We start from the raw sequence: 27,273 nt of genomic DNA, 5'->3' as shown, positions 1-27,273 counted from the left end.
CACGAAAAAAAAAGAAAGGTCTAAATGACTTTATTGCTTTATCTCATATTTGTATTGACTTTAACTGAGCTCCAATACGAACTTAGTGGATCTACGCATAAAATACTCAAGATAAATATTCATAGTTACGTTTCAACTTTGGCTGTGGTTTAACATTGTCCTTCATTATACTTCACGTTAAGTTATTAGGGCTAAGGGCAAATAAGACATAATTTGCGCTAGGTAAGAATACGAATTGACTCCAAAGTATAACACATGATAGAATTGATATATTTCATTTAGAAAATGGATATTATTTACTTTTTTTCCTTGATTGACAGTTGATAGTTGAGACTTGCTAATACAGCACATTATCAAACCTCCTTTTTTAAGCTAGTTTTGGAAAACAATTGGGACTTTTACCTATTTAAACAACATTGCAAACTTATTTATCTCCCCTGATCAAGTTTTAACTTTATTACATGGTCATATACGATTTACCAATTATATACAAATTAGTTTTAAATGAGTATTCTTTTATATTAGGAATTGAATAAGGAATATCAGTAATTTTCCCTTTATACATGCTCTCTCTCTCCATCTCTCTCTCTCTCTCTCTCTCTCTCTCTCTCTTTCTCTCTCCATCTATCTCTCCATCTCTGTCTCTCTATCTCTCCTTCTCTGTTCTTTCCCCAATTGTTCTCTGCTTTTTATCCTTTCATGTTGTATATAGTTTTAATGTAATTCATCAATTGATTTCAATCGTTTTACTATAGAATTTTAACTTAGCAATTTATTTTCGTGTTGCACAATTGGTGTTCGAATTGAAATTGCCAATCAATAAATTTTGAAGGCATTTGACTCTCCACCGTTGAGAACCATTAAAAAGCTTCGAATCTTTGAATTCGAATTTGGGTTTTTAAAAATTATTATTTGTTTGGATTGGGTGTTGTTGCAAATAATTGGGAATATTTTTTGGAGTTTATAATTCAATTTTGAAGGTGTTTGGTGAAGTTTAAACTTGATTTTGATTGAAATTTCAGATTGAAACTCGAAGAAGAAGAAGAAGAACACATGACATACAATATACTTACGAAATTATATTAAAGTTGTAGTATAGTTGTATGTAAATTGTATTTAAGTTGTATTCTGTTGTAGTTATATTTTTTTAAATTTGAATGTTGTATGAAAGTTAAAAAATAGTTGTATAATGTATGAATCATGGTATGAAATTTGTATTTAAATTTCAAATACGATCTTTCTACATAAAGTTGTTGTGATATGTATCAAAATTGTATTAAGAGATGAAGTTTTGATTGAAATTCAAAAGAGGAAGAAGAACACACCACATACAAAATAATTTTTTTTATTTGAATATTGTATGAAAGTTAAGAAATAGTTGCATAATGCATGAATTATTGTATGAAATTTGTATTTAAGTTATAAATACTATCTTTTTACATAAAGTTATTGATATGTATCAAAATTGTATTAAGAGAGGAAGTTTTGATTGAAATTTCAGAGAGGAAGAAGAACATACCACATACAAAATATATACAAAATTATATTTAAGTTGTATGATGTTGTTATATTTAACTGAGTAAAAATAATGTATGAAAGTTATAAATATATTTTATACTATATAATTAGTTATATAAAATTTATTTTTGGTTTATATGTTGTTGTAGATATTTTAAATTTGTATGAAATTTATTAATTTGTATGTTGTTGTATCATACAAATTTGTATGTTGGTGCTGTCACTTATAACATTATTTATCGCGTGAAATTTTTTTATTTCATCAGTAAGTGGTAGAATAAAATGAAAATAACATTCTATTTTTACTAAATAAATGTCAAAAAACAAAACAATAGCAAAACTAAACCAAACAGTATATGACGGTGAATTAAGATGAAATCTTTTTATTTTATAGAAGTGCATGACGAAACGGAAGAGAAGTAAATACATTTCTTTAATTTATCCATCAGATTCGAACTTCATTTTTCTTACATAAGTTTGTAATTTACATGAAAGAATTACGGTTATGTTATGAAATAATATGAAACAAAATAAAATAAGAACAACTTTGAGAGAGATAATTAATAAACTTTTCTTGATCTCATATAAATGGTAAGGGAACCTCCTATTTATATGAAGAAATGAACTTGGTCCCAAGTAATAGTTTGATCCTAAGTAGATAATCTCATAGCAACTGGGTTAGTTCCTATAATTACATTGGTCTCTAATTATTTAGCTTGCTCTCCGAGTAATTCTATAATGAATGGACATACATAACTAATGATATTTATAACACGTTATTATTTCTTAGGTTGTGGATATTCGATAACATGATGACTGACTAGAGAATCAAAAGGAAGTTTCAATTCGATAACACGATACTTAATTTTACAAGCAATTAAGGCGGCAGAAAAACAAGGAAAAAGGAGCTCAAGTCTCCACTGGTAGCTGTATTCGAGCAAATCTACAGTACGCCACTGAGACCAACTCCGAAATCTGCACAAGAAGTACAGAGTGTAGTATCAGTACAACCGACCCCATGTACTGGTAAGTGCCGAGCCTAACCTTGACGAAGTAGTGACGAGGCTAAGGCAGGTCACATACATTAACTTGTACGCAATAACAATAATAACAACAATAATAGAAATAAAACAAGTGTCTCTTTTCAATAGTTGAAGCCAACTCGGCAGTCATAACCAATTATTATTTCAATCAGTTTCCGTTGCGGGGTGTAACCCGATCCTACAATATATTAATTTCAATCAATTATGTTGCGGCGTGCAACCCGCTCCCCCAATATAAACTTTAATAAATCTGTTGCGGCATGCAACCCAATCCCCCATATAAACTCTAAATAAATCGAGAAAAAAAAAAGGAAAATGGTGTAACTGAATCCCCTAATTTAAAGCACTAATAATGGATTGTATATAAATTGTAAGAAAATCTTATTTAGGACTGGTAATTTATAAAATTAGGACAATTTTCATAAATAAGTTTCAAATATTATATAGGAAGGAAAAACCCCAATGTATATTGCCTAATGGGCTTTTATCAAATATCTCCTTCCTCAACTAGCTAACTAATGGGCTTTTAGACTATACCATTCTGCAGTTGGCCCAAAAGGGTAGCGTTTAGGATGTGGCTTTTAGCATAATTAGCAGAAAAAAGCCCTAGTTATAGATATTGATATCAGATAGCCAATAAATATATATAATAACAATAATGTATATATCAATATGTATATCATAACTTTCTTTCCTTTCTTTGTATATATTAACATGTATATCACAACTTTAATTTCTTTCTTCGTATATATTGAAATGTATATCATAACTTTTTTTTTCTTCTTGGTATATCTAAAATATAAAATTATAAATATAATTGTCTATAATTTATTTTTGTCTCTATATCCAAGTGTATAACACAACAATAATTGTATATTGAGCCCAATCAAAGCCCAACCTACAGAGAGAATGAAGTGCAAAAATAGCCCTCAAATTGGATAGTGTTGAACTTTTGTCACCGCTTGTCCTATGGACGGAACTTCATGTTTAACAAGTGTTGCCCCTCATTTGTCCGTGGACGACACTTATAACTTTTGATCGGGGTCAAAAATTAAAGACCACCCTAAAAATCTAATGCTATAATTAAAGGAGTTTGAAAAATAATCAAGAAATTACATAACCATGTGAAGAAAAGGATGTAAAAACTATAAATCTTTTTCGAGAGAAATAAATTCGGGAGCTTAAATTTCATAAACTTAATCTAATAGATTCGATCCTTACATAACCTTGCCTCAAAGAGATTGCTCCAACTTTTAACTATTAGGTAATTCAAGCTTTCCCTTTTCTTTTTATTTTCGTTTTTTTATAGATGAGGAAATTCTTGAGAAAACTATTGCATATAGAGATTTCTAGGAGTTCATCGTTGCGAATTTAATACAATCATACATCTTTATAACAATATCCTTATATAACAGTCATTCATTATAAAGTCAAGTTTTTCTTGGAACTGATTTTTTTTATGTTATGTTATTATATACGTCCTCTTTAGAGATTTTCAGGAGTTCATCGTTTCAAATTTAATACATTCAGACATCTTTATAACAGTATCCCTATATAACAGTCATTCATTATAAAGTTAAGTTTTTCTCGAAACTGATTTTTTATGTTATGTTATTATATACGTCCTCTATAATAGTACTTTACTATAACATCTAAAAAATATAGAAATAAACGTTACTGTTTCAAAGAGGTTTGATTGTCCTGATAATTTAGGTTCACTTTATCATCAAGAATATAGGGAGAATCCCACGAATCACTCATTTTTTTTCTTGGCATGTGATTATCATCAAAAGGAATAACCCAACTTTGGTTTACGTGACAAACTGATCCAAGTACGCAACAGATTGTGAAAAGACAAATTGATTATATCTTAGAATCATCAAAATGTCATTTTTTATTATCAATAATTGCTTGTCAAATCTCTCTGTGAACCTTGCTTATCAACAATTTTATTAGGATTAGAAGGAACATCAATGAAAGTGACATGAAATTGAAATTTGTAAGGGCAACCCCACCAACTCTTTTTGAAATTTTATCCCTAAAGAATCTAACTAGACTTCTCAATAACATTTTTTTTTAATTATCTTTCGTCAACGAATAATTATGTTCGTCAAAACTTAAGTAAATAATTTTTTCTTGTGAAATTTAGCCGATTTTAAAGATGTAAAATACACTTTTTTGACCATTAGACCGTGTAACTAAGGCTTACAACTTTATATAGTGCAAATAGGAAACAACACCAAAGTATTAAAAGTAATTTATAAATATCCAACTATTCTAAGCACTAGTGTGTGGTGTACAAGTGCTAATTACATAGAAAATAATAGCCACAAACTATATTTTCTTTTCATTTCTTTTTCCCCTATCATAAGTGTTAAGGGGCACAAAAATTGTCAATGACCATTTATTTTATATCTCAAATATGTTCCATTGGCAACCTCAAATACCAAAAGTGGGGTCTGTTTTTATAAAGGTAGAGAAAAGTAGGCTAAGAAGGAATACTCAAAGCAAAACTTTTGTCAATCATTTTTCACCCTTTAGTGGCAATGGTCACATGCCATTCCTGCAAACATCAATGCTTGAATCAATGTGCATTCTAAAAGGGGTTTTGAAATCAATACAACAACAAAAAATGGTCCAACTGACATCAAGAGAAAACAAACCACCTTAATCAAAGTTCTTGGTTATTAAATAACTAGCTTGACAAGTTAAAGTAGGCCTTTGAACATAAAAATTGTAATTTTTGAAAAAAAAAAATAGTATTTGGAGTTAAGTTGAAAAATGGTATTTGAAATTTGAAATTTGGATATTTATTTCACTTGAAAAAATGTTACAGTTTTGTGAGTGGGGAAAAACAAATTCTGAAAATTTTGAAAACGTGATTTTTGAAAACTCATTTTCGAAAAAATTCTAAAAACTTGCAAAATTTCATGAACAGACACATTTTTGAAAAAAAAACATTTGAAAAAAGAAAATTACTTTTATGAACAAACGGGGCCTAAGAAAGTCTCGTTGAAAGCAGGAAGGAACTCATACTCAGACTGTGACGACTACTTTCACTAGCTTCCGCAATAGTGTCCTAATGAAGCAAACAATGTACTTCAACCATGGTCCAGAAACATAGAGATTCTTGATTTTCAGGCATTAAAATGAACATAAAGAATGAGGAAGGGAACTACCACAGAATAGATTCATGACAATGAGATGTGGAACCACAGTAGCATATAGGATAGCTCCATCCATTTAGGGAACTAATAAGAGAAACTCTCACTAAGTAATCATCTTATGTCCAGTGCAACATATGCAGGAAAAAAAAATGAACCAAGAGATATGATGCAAATTAGACAGAGTGAGAAGATAATATTTAACATTAATGTATAATCAAGATATAAACAATGATGTTTCACTTGTCCAGATTTTGGAAGACAGATGCTTTATTTACAACAGCAGCAGCCAAAAGTATAATACTTCTCCCATATTCACATTAGCTATATTTACACTAAAAATCAGCTTCACATGTCAAATTCCCAATCCCCACCCCCCCTCCCCAAAGCCATAACAGAAGTTGATCAATTCCAAAGTTTGAAGATGACAATGGTTTGTATTTTTGAGCTTGTAACCACAGATCACTGCCACAATAAACTTGATTATTTGGCTCTCGCAAATGAAAATGCTGACCTGCTGCCACTAATATTCAATATTAATTTAGAACTTCCATATCTCCTCGTATACTAAAAGATAGCTACTGCTTCAGAAATTTACTAATGCAGAACAACGACCGGATGCAATAGATTCAAAAATTCTGAAGAGAAGATAGCCATTGCTTCATGTACTTCTTACCCTCTGCAAGTATAACAAGAATTTCAGACAAGAAGAAGGAAACTAAGATCATATTTGATCATAAGCTTGATAGACACTACACAGACAATCATAAAGAAAATAGTAATCTATCTAAAAGAACTCATAACAAGGTTTGCAGGCTTTGAATTGGTTAAGGAAAATACAACTCTAAGCTTGGAAACAAAAACATCGTTCATTCAATTTCTTTTTCCACTTTCCTTTTCCATTTCTAAGAGTTAAACCAAATAAAGAAAGGAAAAAATGGTTTTTAAGTTCAGTTCCTTGTCCACTGCTCTCTCTGTAGGTTTCTGTATGAACCAAAAAGGCTGGGGTGAAAAGTATTATCACCAAGAGGGAATTTGTAGAACTCGCTGCATTATGTTATTACGAAAGTTTGTTGCGGGTTTTCATTGTCAAACACAACAAAAGAGATGATATATAATGCTCATTAAGTGTAGTCCAATAACAGTAAATAAGCCCACCAGTTCCACTCCAATAATATTACCTATCCCCCTATTCAAGTATTGCTCATTAATATCTAAATCCAATGATTGTACTCTATCCATCTGTGCCCTAACAGGAGACGGGCTTCTACTTTTTAGAAGCTATTATGTGATGCTTGTAACCCCACACTTGGTATCATTAAGGATAACAGTACTGCAACCTCACATGTATAGTTTTCTCAGTCCACACATTACTACAACTACAACAAACCCAGGGTAATCCCACAAGTGCGGTCTGGTACGCAGACCTTACCCCTACCTTGTAAAGGTAGATAAGTTGTTTCCAATAGAAACTTTGCTCAAGGAACAGTGAAAATAAAACAACAAACAATAGCAACAACTAACAACTAATTTAACAAATTCAGCTCCAAAGTTGTCACTATGTCAAAGCAGGGGCAGTTGTAAACAAGCACAATGAAACTCAAATCATAGTCATCAAAGACCAATAATCCAACACTGCAGATTTAACTACAAATGCCACATCTACTAACAGAAAGATGTTATTCTACAGAATTAGTGCAGCAAAAAGTAAAAACAAGAACATATCTATAGCTCTTACCAGCAGAATACTCATTTGAAAGGTTCTCAATGGCGCTTAAAAACTGATTGTTTGGCTCTTCTATTTCTCTAATACAATCATGCCTGTAGCAAGGAACCAACACAGCAAAACTGTCATCAGCCTCATCATCATTCTGGAAATCAGGGGCATGTGGTTCCAGCCACCCAATAGACCAGTCCGAGTCATCGGATTCAGAACCTGATAAACAAACACCATCCGATGGCACCAACACTACATCATACTTCTTATCAACCCTCTTAATCCTCTCCTCTCTACTCTTCCATTTCCTCTTCACTTTCCTAGTAGTTGAGGAGGCCACATTATTAGCTCCCCTCACTGACTTAAACTTCAAGCTATCACCTTGTTCCTTCAACCCAAATCCAAAATCTTGCAATGGATTCATTGAAGAAGAACCATTAGACACTGGTTCTTTCTCTTTCCCACCCCACCACCACCATGATAAACGAGTCAAAGAAACTGCCATTCCCTCCAAAAGGGGTTCTAGAAATGATCAAATATGAGCAAATTTCACAAAAAAAGGATTCAAACTTTAAGCTCTGAAATTGAAGGAAACTGAGAGTGGATTGAAGGAAATAAATCAAGAAACAGCCATTTCATCCAAAAAGGGTTCTAGAAATGATCAAATATGAGCAAGCTTCACAAAAAAGATTCAAACGTTAAGCTCTGAAATTGAAGGAAATAAATCAAGAAACAGTCATTTCATCCGAAAGGAGTTCCAGAAATGATAAAAGTTGAACAAACTTCACCAAAAAGATACAAACTTTAAGCTCTACAACTGAGAGTAGACTGAGGGAAATAAATCAAGAATTCAAATTCAAGCCCCAGAATAAAAATTCAACAAATGTTTAATCCATTAGTACCAACAAAAATATCATATGGAAGAGAAAGTTTAACCTTTTTAAAATCAAAGAGCAAAAAAGCAAACAGCTTTGCATAATTCAATCATCAAAACACAACCCCTTTACATGAAAAAGCTTCAAAATTCAAACCCAATTTCAGAAAACATCAAACACTTCAAAGGGTCTAATAATATGAGAAATCACTAACTTCAAATCAAGTTTTTTTATCAACTCATGATTGATGAGGGCAAAATTGAGATATTTAGAAGACTAAAGACCATTTTGCAATAGGTTCAGACCCGAATTAGAAAATAGCACTAAAATTCAACTACAAATTCCAAATTTCTTAAAAACTCACTCAGAAAGCATCAAACACTTTAAAGGGTCTAATAATATGAGAAATTCTTTAAATTAAAATCAAAGCTTTTTAATCAACTCATGATTGATGAGGGCAAAATTGGGAGTTTAAAGACTAAAGGACCATTTTTTGCAATCGGGTCAGACCCGAACTTGTTTATCACTTGGGAAATGATAAGTTTTGGCCGGAAAGTAAGATCAAAACGGTAATATCACCGGAAAAACAGGAAATTTCTCGCCGGCACTTCCATTTTCTATCACCGCCGGTGAATCCCTTTTTTACTCTCACTACAATTTCCTCTTTTGTCACCCACCCCCCCGAAGTCACACCCACGCGCACACACACACACAGTGGAAAACTCAACTGATTATTTTGTGGCGGGGCCTATATATAAGCGATGGATAATTATTTTGTCGTGTTATATTTGATATGGTTATTTTGTACAAATTAGATTTTGACCCCACAATTTTCCTAATTTGTTTTTTTAATGCACAACTTTTTTTTTTCATTTAACCATTTGGCACTGGTCCAACCGACCAATTCGGATCCTGTATATAATGCCTATTTAAGAGGAAAGTGCTCCGTACTAGAATTTTTATCTTTTTAAAAATTTGATCTCAAGATTTTTAATTGAGAGTGAGGGATCTCATCCATCCCGTCACATTCCATTGTGTGCGCACAACTCGCCTTGTTCTTGTGTCACCTTTTGTTAAACTTATTTTCTATTTAGTATGCGATTGAGGATATGTGAATTTCGATTAAGAAGATAGGATAAAGAAAAAATTCTTAGGAGGAAGAATAATGTTTTAATTTTTATGAGTGAGCTTTATTAATGGAGATAAATATGTTTTGAAGAATATATACATGATGTTTGTATTTTGCAATTAATCTTTTAGAGTCATAATTTTTATAGCTGTCGAATTGATAAGCGTAGGTTTTGGGCATTTCTATGTGTTTCTTATTATTATTCGTTTACAAGTTCAATTATGATACTTAAATTTTAAGATTTTAACTTATACTTGCATGAGAATTGAAAATGTGTAAATTTTGGTAAATATGTATGCGCTGTTCTATATTTGTTAAATGTGTAAATTTTGGTAAATGTGAGTCTGATGTTCTGTTTTAGGGGAGGAGAAATTATAAGGGGGGAATCTACAATTCAGGTTTCTTCTGGTCCTTCAGATATTAGAATTTAATCCAACTTAAGATTCAAAAGGGTGGCATCCAATGGTTAAGATTTTATGATACGGTTTTGATCGTTGGATCATGTTTTGTCTGTCCAATGAATCTGTACTACACTAACCTGAGCAGTGTCGGGAAAAATACATTCTGTAGGTAGCTAAAAAAAAAAAATTATATGTATATTATATTATATATTGACTCTCCTTCATTTTTTGGTATGTTTACTTTTATATATTTTGATACCTCTTAATAAAAATTCTGGCTCCGCCACTTATTTGACCAAAAAGTGTAACTTCCGATTAAACTATTAAATTTATGTAATAATGGGCTAAATCTACTTAAGAATAATAACTCTAGATGCTAATCTCGAAAACGTGCAGGAGATGGGGGCAGATCCCGTAAATGATTGATGACAATATATAAGTGCAAAATACTCTTTAAGCATGAACATTAATTGAGATATAACTAACAGTAAATGACAATAAATGATATTTAAGTAAATAAGGAGAATGATTCACCCGATAATTAATGGATTAGACGAATATTTCTCCTGACAATAATGAGTGACAGAAAGGTCCAAGATTCGTATGAACAATCATCGGATATGGTGGAAAGGTTAGGAATAATATGAGCAAGAATCTTTATCAAAGGGTAATCTTTCTATTTTTACGAGAGAGAGAATCTTCTTCTCAAAAGTGCTCTTATCAAATATATTACATGTCTTTCTTTCTTTTTCTTTTCCTTTATATACTCAACACATATCCCTAGTAAATCTTAATAGCACAAATATAGATATTCTCTCTAATATCCTATTTTGAAAACTAGCTGTTATTGTCTTTTACGTAGTACTTGACCTCGACCATGAGTGACACCTCGATCACGAATTTTGTTGTCGTCTGGCCGACCTCGATCGACTCTTTCCTTAATGTCATATTAGACCAAATACCCTTAGGGACCACTGAACCTGAGAAGTGAGGAATGAAAATTGAGGACAATAGGTCGCATAAAAAGGCATGAGAGTAGCTTCCTAATTCCAATTAAAGGTAATAAAACACTCCTTTAAAAAATTAATTTCATTTCTCGAATTTGAACCTAAAATTTCTAGTTAATGATGAAGAGTATTTTTATTTTATTTTTGAGAAGACAACTTTTTTGGTTCTTTCCTTCCTCTATTGTGAACAAAAAGAGATCTAATTTTTGTTAGTTTTCAGAAGTAAAATTTACGTTTCGAGAGTTTATATTCATAAAATATATCAAACGGTAACCTGAATATCTTATATTGCTCTCCAGATTTAAATTTAATTCTTTTAATATTTTTAAAGTACCGAAACCGGATTAGTAAACCAAAAAAGAGTTAAATTTAAACGTACAGTCAGACCTTTCTATAACAACATCTCTATATAACAACACTTCATTATAAAACAAGCTTTTTCGGAACTAATTTTCATGTTATGTTATAATATATATGTTTTTTATAACAGCACTTTATTATAACAGTCAAAAAATTTCAAAACAAACGAAATTATTATAGAGAGGTTTGACTGTATTTTGATTTCTCATCTAATTTGTCTGATGTCAAGGTGTTTCACAAGAGACACAATGTTCATATTTTCCTCATCGTAATCATTTGTTGAATTGGGGTGAAAACATAAGACATGACCCCATTAATTATTGGATTATATATCAGTCAACCTTCGAAAAGACATAAAAACGAAACGAGAAAATGTTCTAGAAATCAAAGGAAGTTCCTTGTTGAAAATTGTTAGTACATATCAATTTTAATGGCAGTCTTTTTCTTAAACTATCAAGTGAAAAAAATAACAACACTTTAATTCTATCTGTTAATTTACATGTATATATATTTCATCTACGTAACAAAGAAGCTACCTCCTTTAGGATTAATTTCATTTAACTTTTAAACAAAAGAAAACATCAAAAATTAGAAAAGCAAATTCAAAAAAGACAATGACTACTTCAGAGTAACATAATGAATCTGCGTACACACTACCCTCCCAGACCCCACTAGTGGAATTTTACTGGGTTATTGTTGTTGTTGTTGTTGTTGAGTGTACAATCTCTATGAATACTCTGATTCTTCTTTCCAATAGTAAATAAATCCAAGGGCCTTTGAGCTTGATCTTGAATCTATATTTGTTTTCACGAACGATGATCTTGAATTCAACTAGCATGAATTTTGATTTGAACTCGTACTCCTTGAATCTTGACTTGTTCTTCGTTCTTGAGCTTGAAGTTCTTCGTTCTTGAGCTTGAACTTGATTGCTTGAAGCTTGAAACTTATGGAGGAATTTGCAGCATTTGATCCATGAGCTCTTTCTTGCTTCTTGATATAACTTCTAGTATCTTTTTTGAGTTATGAAGACCCCTATTTATAGTTGTGGGAGAGAAGAGTTATGATAAGAACAAACTCTTTCCGACCAATCAGATTGAAGTGTGACAAGGCCGCATTTGATTGTCCAGAACATGTCACTTGCACACGTGGCGCAATTTCAATGGCCTTGTGACTTGACATGCCTTGTCATTTTGATACGTGGCATGATCATATTGGCTCTTCCGCTTGACTTGGCGTGCCATGTCATATGATACGTGGCACCGAACTGAGCCTCTAGGAATATGACATATTGGGCTTAATGAAGTGGGCTCATCACTTTAGCCCAATTAAATGGGCTAGCCCAATGGATTAAGACTTACTTATTTAATTTATATATATTGGACTTATATAATTAATTCAATTATATTAGCTCATAATATTTATTTGGACTAATATATCTTGAATTTAAAATATAATCTCAATTATATAATAGATTTAATTTTAATAAAATTTATATGCCTACAAGCAAGTTACACCAATACATCAAACTATCGGAGTATGAAAGTGTAATTAATGTCTGAGGTTGAGAAAATAACTTATTAGTTATGCAAGAAATAAACCTCCACATACAAACAAACAAAAAGAGAGAAATTCTCTATACAAGGAATAGACAAGTTTTTATTTTCGGCACGAATTCAGATTTAGTCGAACTTCAAAACAAATATTAAATATTTAATAAATAATTTTAAAAAGTAAACAAGTATTTGGAAAATTCTTGGAATTTTTTTCAAAAGTAGGTGCTTTGAGGTTTGAAGCCGTGCATGAGGGTATACGTGTAAAAAGATTTGTGGAGAGAAGTTGTTGAGAAATGATATCATTAATGTCCAAATCATTTAGTAACTCTTAAGCAATAGATTCTATCTGAATTTTGATATTTTAAACGTAAAATATATACAGATTTTTATTAAATTTTTAATAAATAATACTTTTAAATTTATAATTTTAAAAATACAATAAATTAATACATACATTTTTAAAGGTAATTTTGAATTCGTCTAGAGCGAGTGATTTGCTTGATGTAGAAATAATTTCCTTATTTAAAACTTGACCATCTTATAGCAAAAGATCAAGTCGTCTTTGATAATTCCCCAAATATTACATCATCGAAAACAAAACAAGCCTCAACAAGAATAGATTGTTTGAAAAGAAATCATTAAGGAATTTATTCCTCAGAGATAGACTCCATATTACAAGGAAATGAATTTGGATACGTTTATAAATTCCATTGCAAGTGAAAAAAAAAAAAAGACAACAATAATTGGAAAGGAAATTCCATTACCTAATCCTTCCTCTTTTAGCTTTTATTAGTTTTGTCACTCAATAAAACCAAATTAATTCAGATCCGTGGAATTCCATTATCTAATCCTTCCTCTTTTAGCTTTTATTAGTTTTGTCAATAGCTCAATAAAACCAAATTAATTCAGATCCGTGCCACGTAGGGACATTTGTTAAAGGAAAGTACTCCTTATCAGAATTTGTAATTTTCAGAGCTCGAACTCGAGATCTCTACTTAAAATTGAATCGGATCTTATCGAATGCCTGTGATTCAAATTCTTGATGTGTGCCACGTATTTAAGTTCTTCTATATATTTACGTAATGAAGCAACACAGAGAGAATCAGTAATCTACTTTATTGAACAACCATATTTTGTGATTTGGATCACATCAAAATCGAATTATCTCGCCGGTCGGATGAAACCACTTCTTCTTCTGTGCCCGTCTGATTCGGTGCTGTCTTCCCACTTCACTAAGAAAGAGTCTCGACCGACCCAGTATTGACTTATTATATACAAGTTTTGGCTTTCCCATGACCGCTAGACGGAAGTTTCCCGCCTTCCACACTATTGTAATGAAAGATATATCTTTAGATGATGAATATGTAGAGATGTATTCGTTAAAAAAAACGAGATGGAAAAAAAAATCTACAGCTATGACGTATCAAATTTTTAAAGAAGCAAATATCTAAAGTTTTAGCATATATGCCTTGGACTAAAGCTTAGAGAAAAAGATAGATAAAAGTAAAAAGGATAACCTTCTTTCTAGCTTACCCCCTAGTCCCTCCTATCCTTTTTATTTATTGTTTTAATCAAACAAATTAGGTTTAAAATAGAACATCAAGAATGCATTAATTGTTTCTTTTTTAAATTTATCACTGTTTCAATAAATGATTATACGATTTTTTTTTGTAAAAGTCATACTAATTAATCTCATCCATCTTTTAAAAAAATTGACAAGAGAAAAATCATAATGTAATCAATAAAAAAAATTAAGTCAGTTCGGTGCATGAAGTATTCGTCGCTCACGAAGGGTCCAAGGAAAGGCCGCACCCTAAGAAGTTGTGATGTAGGCAACCTACCATATGCAAGTATCAATGACGGATTTTACGGGTCGAACTCGCAATCTATAGGTGACGGGGCAACAACTTTATTATTGGTATGTGGCTCTCCTTCAATTCAATAATTAATGTTATGAAATGATTTACTTAATATATATCAAAACCTTAGACGACAAATAAAAAGACCGAGGAAGTATTAAAGATCATGAACGTATCTATGAGAATAAAGTTTACTGTCATTGCACAAATGATTAATGAATAGAATAATACTGTACACTCACCAATATAATTAAAATTTGGATATCTACTTGTAAACGTATAATTTTGTTTTTTTAAATAAAGATGGTGATGAAAAGATTTTGTTTGAGCACGAGACCTTAGCCGCACTTTATTTAACTTTTCTCTTACTTTAAACCAAAATATTCTGTTTACCTTTAGCCTGAAAGGGTCCTTTTCCTTGGCAATGATGAATATTTTTTAAACCATTTTCCTACCCATTGTAAATTGTCATAAATTCCTATAGATTGGTGCACTACCCATCTTTTCATAAAATTAATCAAGTTTTTTTTTGCTAAACCTAAAGTTGCTTTTGCAGCTGTAAGAAACCATTTAAAAAGTTTAATGGTTTTTTTCCTATTTTATCATCTCTTTCTTCTTCTTCTTTTCTCTTTTGATGACTTTCATTTTAGACGGGGTCATGAGGTAATAGTTCTATGATTCCATGATCTGCAGCGGAATAGATCGCTCATTATTCCATTAGGAACATGCGTAGAACGACAACTTTGAACGTCATATTTCCGTTGCCTACCTACAGTTTAGGTGACACCAACGAGATCCAGCTAGGGCAAGAAACTTCATGTCGTGGTTGCTCCACTACGTTGCGGTCTCATGAACTGAACTTTATTGCCTTTCCGCACATGAAGCGAATGAACTTAGTTTAGCTAGTTATATGGATCCTTATATTCGTCCTACTTTATCTAAGCGCTTATATTCAAATACCCAATAGACAAAATAGGGTTCTCTAAAACATAAACGGTTTTAAAAATTTTCAATTTAAAAGTTTTTTCCTTAAAAAAAACCAATTGATGGAATACGTTGTTGTACGTAATGGTTGGATGTATATATTTGTTTATCTGTAAAACAGTACAGTTGAATTTATACGTGGTTTCTAGACAAATGAATTAATTTGATCCTGAAATAATAAAATAATCGAAGAATTATGCCGTACTTAGCCTTAGGATTTAGTCGAAACAACAGAAGCAACAGTTCCGGGAATAAGATTTCCGGGCACAACAACAACGAAATCAAAAAGTAAGAAGATAAGATTGTATTGACCTTTGTATAAATTATAGCGTAAGTTTGCCAGAAAATCTGTGTCATTTACAATGACAACTGAGCTCACTATTTATAGCTATGAAGAAGGTCCTAGGATTGTGCCTTTCTTTAATATCAATTATGAGGGGTATTGATGAAGATGTAACGGTGAACATAAATACCAAATTCTATGTAACGGGTAATTACTCTTAATGCCATGGAATATTATCTATTAAATGCTACCGGGCGAAGAACATTTATCACATCTTTATGAGCGTTATTCTTTCCGGTGACAAACAAAACAATTGCCTTCGGTCTTTGGCCATCCCCCGTCTTGGGTTCCACGTGTCCCCTTTTTAGACGGCCACATGTCATAGTATATTTCACCCTATACAGATAGTCCATCTGCTTTCCGGTGACATAACTTTGTATTATCGGGAAGTTGATAGAACATTGTTTTGGCGGGAATTACAATAATTCCCTCAGAAGGCTTCTGACGGTTATTTAAGCGCACATCTCTCCGCATTTAATGCCCCGAACATGCGTAATCCCATGATTCAGCACAACTTTTACCGTTTATTGAGGTAATCATGTGTCACGACCCTAAATTTTCCTCTGTAGGATGTCATGATGGCACCTAGTCTCTACGACTAGATAAGCCTAACAAATTGCGGAAAAACTGAATATAAAAACTGAACTCCAATCTCAACACATGATATGTAAATAGAATCTGCGATTTAAATAATTACAACTCCCAAAACCCGGTAGAAATAAGTCACAAGCTTCTAAGAGGAAATAGTAAGTGTCTCCATACATCATAGTCTATAGAGAATAAAGAAAATAACATAATAAAGTTAGAGGGGGACTCCGAGGTCTGCGGACGCTGGCAGATATACCTTGAAGTCTCCACGTACAGTCCAACTCACTGGTATCTGGTCTGGTAAGAAGAACCTGGATCTGCACAAAAAGATGTGCAGAAGTGTAGTATGAGTACACCACAACGGTACCCAGTAAGTGCCAAGCCTAACCTCGGTAGAGTAGTGACGAGGTCAGGTCAGGGTCCTACTGGAAATGAGGCAGAAAATATAATAATACAATGAAGTGACTGAGAAATGAACAACGAGAAATTGCAGAAAAGTAACAGCACAACAAATAGAGGAAAACAACATGGGCGCTCTCGAGGTATCGCCTCGTAAACCTAATTGTAAATGCTCAACATGAGGGGTCTCCCGAGGTACCGCCTTGTAGTCCCAAAAGTAAATATGCAAACAGAGGGATCTCCCGAGATACCGCCTCGTAGTCCCAAAAGTAAATATGCAAATAGGAGAATCTCTCGAGGTACCGCCTTAGAGTCCCAAAAGTAAATATGCAAACAGGGGGATCTCCCGAGGTACCACCTCGTAGTCCCAAAAGTAAATATGCAAACAAAGGGATCTCCCGAGGTATCGCCTCGTAGTTCCAAAAGTAAATATGCAACTCATCAATTATGGAACCGCGAATTTACGCCAAGGAATCCTACAATTAAAGACCGAATACAATAATTAAGAAAATAGGTAATTCAACTAAGCATGTTGAACGAATTTCAAGTAAAGGTTAAGACACGTAGACATGTGATACTAGGCTAAACATGACAGTTACACATGCTAAGGTAACTCAGTTAAGGAATTTAAAAGAAGTTTACTCAACAAGAACCGAAATTTTTCACAATTTAGCCCGTGTACGCACTTGTCACCTCGCGTACACGGTGCAAACATATCACAAATTGTTACAACAGTACTAAATCCTAAGGGGAATTCTCCCACACAAGGTTAGACAAGCCACTTACCTTAAATCTCGCTCAATCAATCGATAAGGATGCCTTTCCCTCAATTTTTCGACTCCGAATGACCCAAATCTAGCCAAAAGCAATTACATATCATGAATACAACTACAAGAAACTAATTTAAATCATAAATCTATGACTTTAGCAAAGAACCGAAAAATTGCCCCAAAAAGTCGATTCGGGCCCACGTCTCGGAATCGGGTAAAAGTTACAAAATACGAATACCCATTCGATATCGAGTTCACCTATACCAAAATTATCAAAATCCGACACCAAGTCACCACTCAAATCCCCAAATTAAACTCTCCAAATCCCTAGCCTCAAACTCTCAAATTCCACCTTAAACACACAATCTAGGTGGGAAAATCAATGGTGAAACAAGATTATTGATTAAAAATGAGTACAAGAGACTTACCTCAAGAAATTCCTCAAAAATGCTCTCAAAAATTGCCAAGACCCGAGCTCAAAATGTTTAAAATGAAGCAAAATTGCAAACCCTTGTGTTTAAGTGTTCTGTCCAGCACTTCCGCTTATGCGGAAACTTAGTCTCATCTGCGGCGTCGCAGAAGCGACAACATATCCGCTTCTGTAGTTTCCCTCTCTCATGCGGTCTACTCATCCGCTCCTGCGAACTCGCTTCTGCGGGCCTCCCAGCTACTTCTGCGGTCCCAGTTTCCTTGCCAATTTCCACTTTTGCGATTCAAAGACCGCTTCTGCGGGTGCGCATCTGCGCAAACTCATCCGCTTCTGCGAAAAGGCCTCCCAAGCACTCGTCCGCTTCTGCGATCACTCTTCCGCAGAAGTAACTTTACTTTTGCGGCCTGCACGTCACATCTGCGACTACTGGCCATTTCCCCTAGCCCCGCATTTGCGCCCAATTGCTCGCTTCTGAAGGCTCGCACTTGCGGTCAATCTTGCGCATGTGGGATTACACTAGAACTGGTGCCTTCAGCCATTCTCACAAATCCAAATATGATCCGTTAACTATATTAAATCCACACGAGGCCCCCGCGACCTCAACCAAACTTACCAACAAGTCCTAAAATATCATACGGACTTAGTCGAGCCTTTAGATCATGTGACGCCTCAAAACCGGAGAGCGCAACCGGTGCTCAACCGAGTGAACCCGGCCGAGCAAGCCTATTAGATTTCCTTCTACCCAAACTCATCCATGAATGGAGATAATACATATTTTCCATAATTAGACAAAAGCTGTTCATGTCTACAATACCAATTCATTACCAATAGTTTCATCACTTTTTTAAAGTCTCAAATGGACAAGTAATACAACCACATCATAGCATAGTTCAAACTTCCCAGTACCAATACACAACCCACACTATGTCTACGGAGCCTCTAGTAGATACAAAAGAGTATTATGATAATGCCGGTAACAAGGCCCCGACTATACCTCAAACATAATACACGAGGAACAAAAGATACATGACCCCGAAATGAAGTGGGGCTTACCAAGTCAGCTGGAAAAGGGATATACCGCTATCACTGATCAATGTCTCCTGCTGTGGAACCACCTGCATCCATTGAAGATGCAGCACCCCCGGCAAAAGGGACGTTAGTACATATGGAATAGTACTAGTATGAATGACAAAACACCCTCTCAATAGAATGATAAATAATACAAACAAGAATATCATAATATCAATGAAAGCCTTAATCAACATCAAACCTCAATTTAGGATCAAGACAGTGTTCAAATTAATTTCCATATCTCACATTGGGAGATTTTTAGTATCGATATACCATTGTTCATCCCAGCTACATTTGAAGTCTAGAACGCAAGCATGCAACATATCCTCAAGCGTCTGAATAGTCCGCTCTGCCTGCCCGTCAGTCTGCGGGTGAAAGGCTATACTAAGATTCACTTGAGTACCCAAACCTTGCTGAAATATCTTCCAAAATTTAGCAGTGAATTGTGCTCCCCGATCAGAAATGATAGAAATCGGAGTGCCATGCAACCTGACTATTTCTTTGATATACAACTAAGCATACGGTTCCGCTGTGTCGGTAGACTTAACCGACAAAAAGTGTGCTGATTTCGTGAGTCGATCCACAATCACCCAAATTGAGTCAAAATTATGAGGAGTACGAGGTAATCATACCACAGAGTCCATATTAATCATTTTCCACTTCCACATTGGAATTTCTATATTTTGCGCCAGCCTTTGGTGTTCGGCCTTCACTTGCTGACAATTTGGACATCTCGCCACAAAGTCCGCTATATTTCTCTTCATATCATTCTACCAATAGATTTTCTTAAGATCATGATACATTTTTATAGAACCCGGGTGCACAGAATACCTAGAAGTGTAAGCTTCAGTCATAATTCTTTCCTGGAGACCATCTACATTTGAAACACATAGACGCCCTTGGTACCTTAGTGTACCATCACCCATGCCAAGAGAAAAGGCCATGGTCTTATTTTATACAATCCTCAAACATGTAAGCCCAATTCGGCACCACGAAACATTATTTTCTTTTGCAAAAATTTTATGGGGCCTTACAGATCACATCAAACAACGCTAAAAATACAAATTGTACATCGATTCAAGCCTAATGAACTTTAGAACTTGAAACTTCTACATCCGGCGCCGAAACCTATCAAATCAAGTCCGATTGACCTCAAATTTTGCACACAAGTTATAATTGACATTACAGACCTACTCCAACTTCCAGAATTGGAATCCGAACCCGATATCAAAAGTCTACTCCTGGTCAAACTTCCCAAAAATCATCCAATTTTTCAACTTTTGCCAACTGATGCTAAAATGACCTACGGACCTCCAATTCAATATCCGAACACGCTATTAAGACCAAAATCATCCTACGGAGCTATAAGAACCGTCAAAAGTCTACTCCGGAGTCATCTTCACACAATTAAAACTATGGTCAATTTCTTTGACGTAAACTTTCATTTTAGGGACTATGCGTCCCATTTCACTCAGAAACCAAAAACAAATCCTCCTGGCAAGTTACGTAACCACAAAATGAAATAGAGGGAGCAATAAATAGGGTTTTGGTGATAATACTCTCAAAACGACTGGCCGGGTTGTTACATCATGGCCATGAATTTAGCCGCTAAAACTTTTACTTATACGTATCAACTTTCTTCCTTATACTTCATAATTTTTCAAGCTTCCCTTATCTAAATTGCATCTTTCTCTTCATATTTTCTCTAATTCTCTTCAAACGAAAAACCTTCTCCTTCTTCCATACAATGGCTTCTTCCTCAAAGCGTACCAATTTTTCAAAAAGCAAGAACAAGGACAAGGACTGTGCTTCTCCAACAGTGGGCTCCATCATCCCTTGAAGTCTTATTACCACAAAAGACTTCGAAAAGAAATTCCCTACTACTAACTCTCATACATGGGCTGTCAGTGGGTATCCTTCTTTCATACGTCCTTCTAGCATTCCTGTTGTGAAGGAAGACTACCGCTGCCATGACTTGGATATTATTGCTCCTGATCTATCGGAGAAAGTCACCCTACCCAAGGAGGGTTTTACATATTTTTACACGTATCTCTTTACTTTGGGTGTGTTCTCTTTTAGCGAAGAGCTTGACTCCATGATTGCGGAGTTTTTCCTCCGCTACCAAGTATGTTTAGCACAAGTAAGTCCTTCTGTGTGGGGGACGGTTGCTTGCCTTCGGCGTTTGTGCCAAGAGACTAGAGAGGAGCTTACGTTTGCTCATATAATGAATCTCTATTCTCCCAAAATCTTTCGCGGGGGAATGATAAACCTCTGCAAGCGTAGCCACCATGCTTTGTTGTCTAGCATGGATGATGACAACGACTGTGGGTGGATGGAATGATTTGTTGTAGCTGCCACCAATGAGATCATCATGGCAACGACTCCATCCTTTTTGGCCGCTTGGAACCGCACTCATAAGATCTTTGTTTAGTATTTCCTTTTACTAAATATTTTTCTATAGCCGTATTGATCCTCCATCCTTCGCCTGTTTCAGTAACTCGATGGATCCCACTGGTGGTTGAAAGTTTGAACCGGTGGGTATAAAAGATCTTGGACATTACGATGCCCGAGACTTGCTTGTGGAAAAAATTGGCCCCTAAATACGCGTGGAAGGCCAAGAATCATGGTAATTCAAACTCACCTTGTTTTACTTTTTCATATGAAGAGCTTGATTGATCCTTTCTAACCTGTCTATGAAATTAGGTCTACCCGGAGAAGGATGTCTTAGCTGATCCTACTGATACAGCGAGGCTGCTTCAGGAGGCGCTTACTCGAACCTGTGTCTCCGGGCCTGCTTTGGGAGCAAATATTTCTTTATGGAGTCCCCGGCCGGAAGACAAACAACCAAAGAGAAGATGCTACTCCGCATTCGGGGAAAAGAATAAGAGGGCGATGACCGATGCCCCCGAGTAATCTCTAGTGGCGATGGTGACAGGCCCTCATTCCGGGCTGGTCATAGACACCATGACGATCGATGATGATAATGAAGCTAGTGATAAGGGAGCTTCTATCCATAAAAGATGACGATCCTCATCATCTCAACAGGATGCTCGACCTGTTGAGACAATTACAACAACCGAGGCGGATGCCTCGATACTTTGGGGAGAGTTTGATTTGGTAGATAATGTCAACTCCCGTATTCGGGCCCAATTGTTGTGCCCGATACTGCAGGGCTGAGTATCGGGTCCCTGCCATCTTTGGTTGGCGAGCATCCCATAACCAGCACTACATTTGATGTAGTTGCTTCCCATTCTTCAACTCCATCAATTTCATCTCCATCTTCACCAACACCAGCAACTGCTACATCACTTCCACCTCCGTCCACTCTTCCACAGTCTCTAGTTCATGGGAATTTGGAACAAAATTATGTTGCCCTTTCTGAAGATCCACAAAGGAGCAGGAATGTTACTCTTTCTGTCTCTACCAGATGCAACTTGCTATCCCGGTCGGTGGAGCTTGCTAATTATCTGAAGTATTTGGCTTCAGAGAAAGACTGAGAAAAGATTTAGACACTCTCTGGAGAGTGTTTGTTGAACAAAGCCATGCACAACGTTGCAGCGGTACATTCCTTTCTTCCTTTATTACTTTTTCTATTTTTCGGTATGAACATATCCTGAATTTTGCCCTTCTTACTTTGTAGGCCAACTTTATTGCTTCCGAGGGCCTTCAGAGGTTGATTCGTGAAAAGGAAGGGATTACCTCCGTACGAGATCAACTTTTGGCAGAGCAGGAGCTACATGTCGCTCACCTTTCAGAACTGGAAGCCAAAGCTGCTGAGGTTGTTGTATTGGAGGCTCGTTTGCGGCAAAGTGAGCAAGAAGTGATAACCCTTAGGCAAGAAATCGGCCCACTGAGGGTTAGATTTGACGAAGCCAGGGCCAAATGGGCTGAAGTCCATAACGTCGTTCTTGCTGTAACCGAACGCGAGACTGCCTCTACTGAAAGAGTGATCAACTTAGAGGCAGACTTGAACTCCAAAATTGAAGAGCTTGCTGCTACGGGGGCCAAACATGCCCAACTGGAAGAGAAGTACAAGAAAATTATCGATCATAATAGGCCTTTTAGTTCAATTGTCTGTGACCTTGATGTTAGCCTCAGATCTGCTAGGTCCGCCCAGGAAAACCTTTCTAGTAACCCAACTCAAAGAAGCACTTAAGCACCGAGCTGCTTCCCCTGTTGTTGAGAAAACTTATGCTATGTACAGTATGAGAAGAAAAACCTTGGAAGAGTCCAAAACTGGTGTCATTGATTTTGATGTCAAAATTGCTAAGGCCCATGAACTTGAGTTGGCTGCCAAAAGTGGATTCCCAACGAGGTCTGACGCACCTAGTCCTTCTGGTTCCGGTTTCGAGTTCTCGGGAACTGAAGAAGAATCGGAGGATGATGATACTGCAGGCCAAACTGGTGAAAATATTGAGCCATCGGTGGGTCCGTCTACTTCTCCCGGGGGCACAAACACTTCTCTTCCTCCTGGTTCCGGAGATACTGCAGTTTAGCTTTTTCTTTTATTTTTCCAATTCTTGTACCTGTGCCATTTTGACATGTTTTTGTAAATAAAAATATTTTTTGCTCGAGTATTGTTTGAGTCTTCCTTTTGCTTAAGAATTTTGTGCAAGTTTTTTGTGTCTTATTATGTGAAGCCTTGGGTATATTCTACCCGAAAGCATTTTTGGCTCTAGGCAACAGCCCTTTTTCGTGAGGGCTTTGATAAGTATTTGCGCAAATTTACTTTTTGCGTCTTTTCGTATACGTCTTGAGGTGTATCTTTCCCCGAAGGTATTTTGATTTCGGGCATAAATTCTTCCGGAACCAACCCTTTAACGTGAGGATTTTTATAAGAGGGGCCTTCTTATGTTTACGGTGCTCTTGACGAGGACGTCTCATGTTCATTACGGCACTAGCATTTGAAGTACTTGTTTAACTTTCAAATGAAAAATTTAATTCATCGTTCAAACAAGAAACAAGATAAAAAAAAGTATTTCATTTTATTCATTCTATTTTCAAAAAGTACATACATAAGCATTTGCTATGCTGAAAAGAAATTTTCATTACTTGTGGCTAACTTGTACAACTTGTTTCTACGCGGCTGGCCGCTCAGTCCCCAGTCCCCGTTGATGCAATTATATTTCCGGTTTTTCATTTCCCGGTTGACATGGCAGTCATTGTTGTCGTATCCTCATATCATTCCCCCAGTGTTAGAATGCGAAAAGTGCGAATTGGAATACTAGAAGTCTTGTATCTTAGAAGATTCCACTAATGCATTGCTAGATAATACTTAACTTGGTAACACACTTTAGTTCCCCTAAGAAATTTATGCTATCAAGCAAAGGACTATCTAACAACCCTCTAGTGGTTTGTGCTCGTGAACGATCAGGTAACCTTTGCTCCATAGCAAATGTAACTTCCCGGTGGGAATTTGCTATAGAGAAAAAGATTATCTAACCATCCCCGCGTGGATCTTTGCTTGTGTGCCTTGCTATTAAAGGTCTTATTGTTGCTGTCTTTGTAGTATATTTTTTGTTGTTGCCTCGTTAAAAACCTTGCCAGAAAAACTCAATTGGGACAAAAACTGAACGAAGGGAAAATGAGTGCAGCACATACTTTCTGATCGGATAATGTTCATAAACAATAATATCTTATTAGGTGTGCCACGCTCCAATTGTTGGGCAACTTTTCTCCATTCTGGTTTTCCAACTCGTATGACCCTTTCCCGGTGATAGCTGAAACACGGTAGGGGCCTTCCCACGTTGGACCTAGCTTCCCCGCATTGAGCTCACAAGTGTTTTGAGTTACTTTTCTTAGGACCAAGTCTCATACTTTGAAATAACGGAGGTTGGCTATTCGATTATAATACCGCTCCATTCTCTACTTTTGAGCTACCATTATTACATGCGCCAAATACGTGCGTTCATCGAGCAGTTCCAAGTTGAATAACATTGCTTCGTTGTTCAATTCTTCATATGTTTGGAAATATCTCAAGTTGGGTTCCCCTACCTTTACCAGGATTAAAGCTTCTGCACCGTACACGAGGGGAAAAAGGGTTTCCCCTGTGCTCGACTTAGATGTAGTTCGGTATGCCCATAGAACTCCGGATAATTCCTCAGGCCAGTTATCTTTAGCTGTTTCCAACCTTTTCTTGAGGTTTTGAATAATAACTTTGTTTGTCGACTCTGCTTGCCCGTTTGCGCTCGGATGATAGGATGAAGATATGATCCTCTTTATTTTTAAATCTTGGAGGAACTTTGTAATTTTTGCGCCGATAAACTATGGCCCATTGTCGCATGCTATCTCTTTTGGTATTCCGAACCTGCATATTATATTTTCCCACAAGAAATCCACTACTTCGCTTTCTCCGATCTTCTGATATGGACCTACTTCTACACACTTAGAAAAATAGTCGGTCAAAATTAAAATAAATCTTACCTTTCCGGGAGCCGATGTCAGTGGTCCGACGATGTCCGTTCACCATTTCATGAAAGGCCACGGGGACATAATCGAATGTAAGGGTACTGCCGGTTTATGCACCAGTGGTGCGTAGCGTTGACACTTATCACATTTTCGTACGAAGTCCTTGGCGTCTTGTTCCATGCAGGGCCAATAATATCCTGTCCTTACCAACTTCAGTACTAAGGAATTTGCGCCCGAGCAGTTGTTGCATATCCCTTCGTGAACCTCTCTCATGACATAGTTAGCTTCGGATTCCCCTAAGCATCGGGCCAGCAGGCCTTGAAAATATTTTCTATATAATTGGCCTCACTTGAAGCTATATCATACTACTTTGGCGCGCAGGGTCCGGGATACTTTGGGGTCTTCAGGTAGCTTCCCATGTTCGAGATAATCGATGATTTCATTCCTCCAGTACCAAACCAGATTAGTCAAATTTACCTCATAGTAACCATCTGTATCCAGGACTAAGTTCATCAGTTGTACTACCGTCGTGGACTCCGATCCCTTTATTTTCGTTGATGATCCTAGGTTTGCCAATGCGTCCGCTTATGTGTTATCTTCCCTGGGATATGAGTAATTGACCACTCCCGGAATCGCGCCAACAGAGCCTCAACCTTTACCACGTATTGTTGTATGCGCTCCTCTTTGGTCTCGAAGATCCCGCAGACCTGATTTACCACCAGCTGTGAGTCGCATTTAATTTTGATGACCTAAGAATCAAGACCCCAGGCCAATTCGAGCCCTACAATCAAAGATTTATACTCTGCTTCATTGTTAGTTAAATAGATCGTCTTGATGGCTTGCCTTAGGGTTTCCCCCGAAGGCGTGATTAAGACTATACCGAGCCCAGATCCTTTTACGTTAGAAGCTCCCTCCGTAAATAAGGTCCAAAACCCTGATGTCGATTCCGACACCATTACTGCCTCCTTGGTTGCCAGATGCAATAATCCCAGACTGAAATCGGCCACGAAGTCAGCCAAGACTTGTGATTTAATTGCAGTCCTTGGTTTATATTCTATGTCGAATTCATTTATTTTGATGGCCTATTTGGCCAATCTACCCAAGAGCTTGGGTTTATGTAGGATGTTCCATAAAGGGAAAGTAGACAACACGACTATCGAGTGGCATTGGAAGTAGGGCATCAGCTTTTGAGTGGCGATTACGAGAGCTAAGGCCAGTTTTTCTAAATGTGGGTAACGAGTTTCTGCTCCTTTTAGAATTTTACTAACATAATAAATGGGAGATTGCGTACCTTCATTTTCTCGGACTAAAACTGCACTTACTATAACTTCTGAGACCGCGAGATAAACCAACAATGTTTCACCTTCTTTTGGTTTTGAAAGCAATTGAGGGCTTGACAAGTACTTCTTTAAATCCGTCAAAGCCTGCTAGCACTACGGGGTCCATTCAAAATTATTTTTCTTTTTTAGCAGTGCGAAGAAACGATGACACTTTTCTGATGACCAGGAAATGAACCTGCTCAAAGCTTCCAATCTCCCTGTAAGCCTTTGGACTTCCTTCACGTTTGATAGTTGGTCCGGGATGTATTCTATGGCCTTGATCTTATTGGGGTTTACCTCAATTCCCCTTTGTGATACCAAAAATCCCAAAAACT

General features: G+C 35.9%; 1 protein-coding gene across 1 annotated transcript; it reads right to left on the bottom strand.

Annotated features, from left to right (window-relative positions):
• Nucleotides 1-5,908: 5,908 nt before the first annotated feature.
• On the bottom strand, nt 5,909-9,046 carry LOC107782833 (uncharacterized). Its single transcript, XM_016603769.2, has 2 exons — nt 7,464-9,046; nt 5,909-6,404 (listed from the first exon to the last, which is right to left on the bottom strand). Exons 1-2 carry the CDS (start codon nt 7,945-7,947, stop codon nt 6,355-6,357), a joined length of 534 nt encoding a protein of 177 aa, XP_016459255.1. The 5' UTR covers nt 7,948-9,046; the 3' UTR covers nt 5,909-6,354.
• Between the last annotated feature and the right edge of the window lie 18,227 nt (nt 9,047-27,273).

Source organism: Nicotiana tabacum, chromosome 13 (genome assembly GCF_000715075.1).
Source record: "Nicotiana tabacum cultivar K326 chromosome 13, ASM71507v2, whole genome shotgun sequence".
NCBI lineage: Eukaryota > Viridiplantae > Streptophyta > Magnoliopsida > Solanales > Solanaceae > Nicotiana > Nicotiana tabacum.
Note: the sequence above shows the minus strand (reverse complement) of the source record. Positions and strands in the feature narration are given on the sequence as shown.

What these genes read in the sequence shown, in the direction of transcription:
- LOC107782833 (XM_016603769.2), bottom strand. Translation starts at nt 7,947, where the DNA reads ATGGCAGTTTCTTTGACTCGTTTATCATGGTGGTGGTGGGGTGGGAAA. An exon ending in TTCAAATGAGTATTCTGCTG is followed by an intron (nt 6,405 to 7,463) that starts GTAAGAGCTATA and finishes TTATACTTGCAG; the next exon opens with AGGGTAAGAAGTACATGAAG.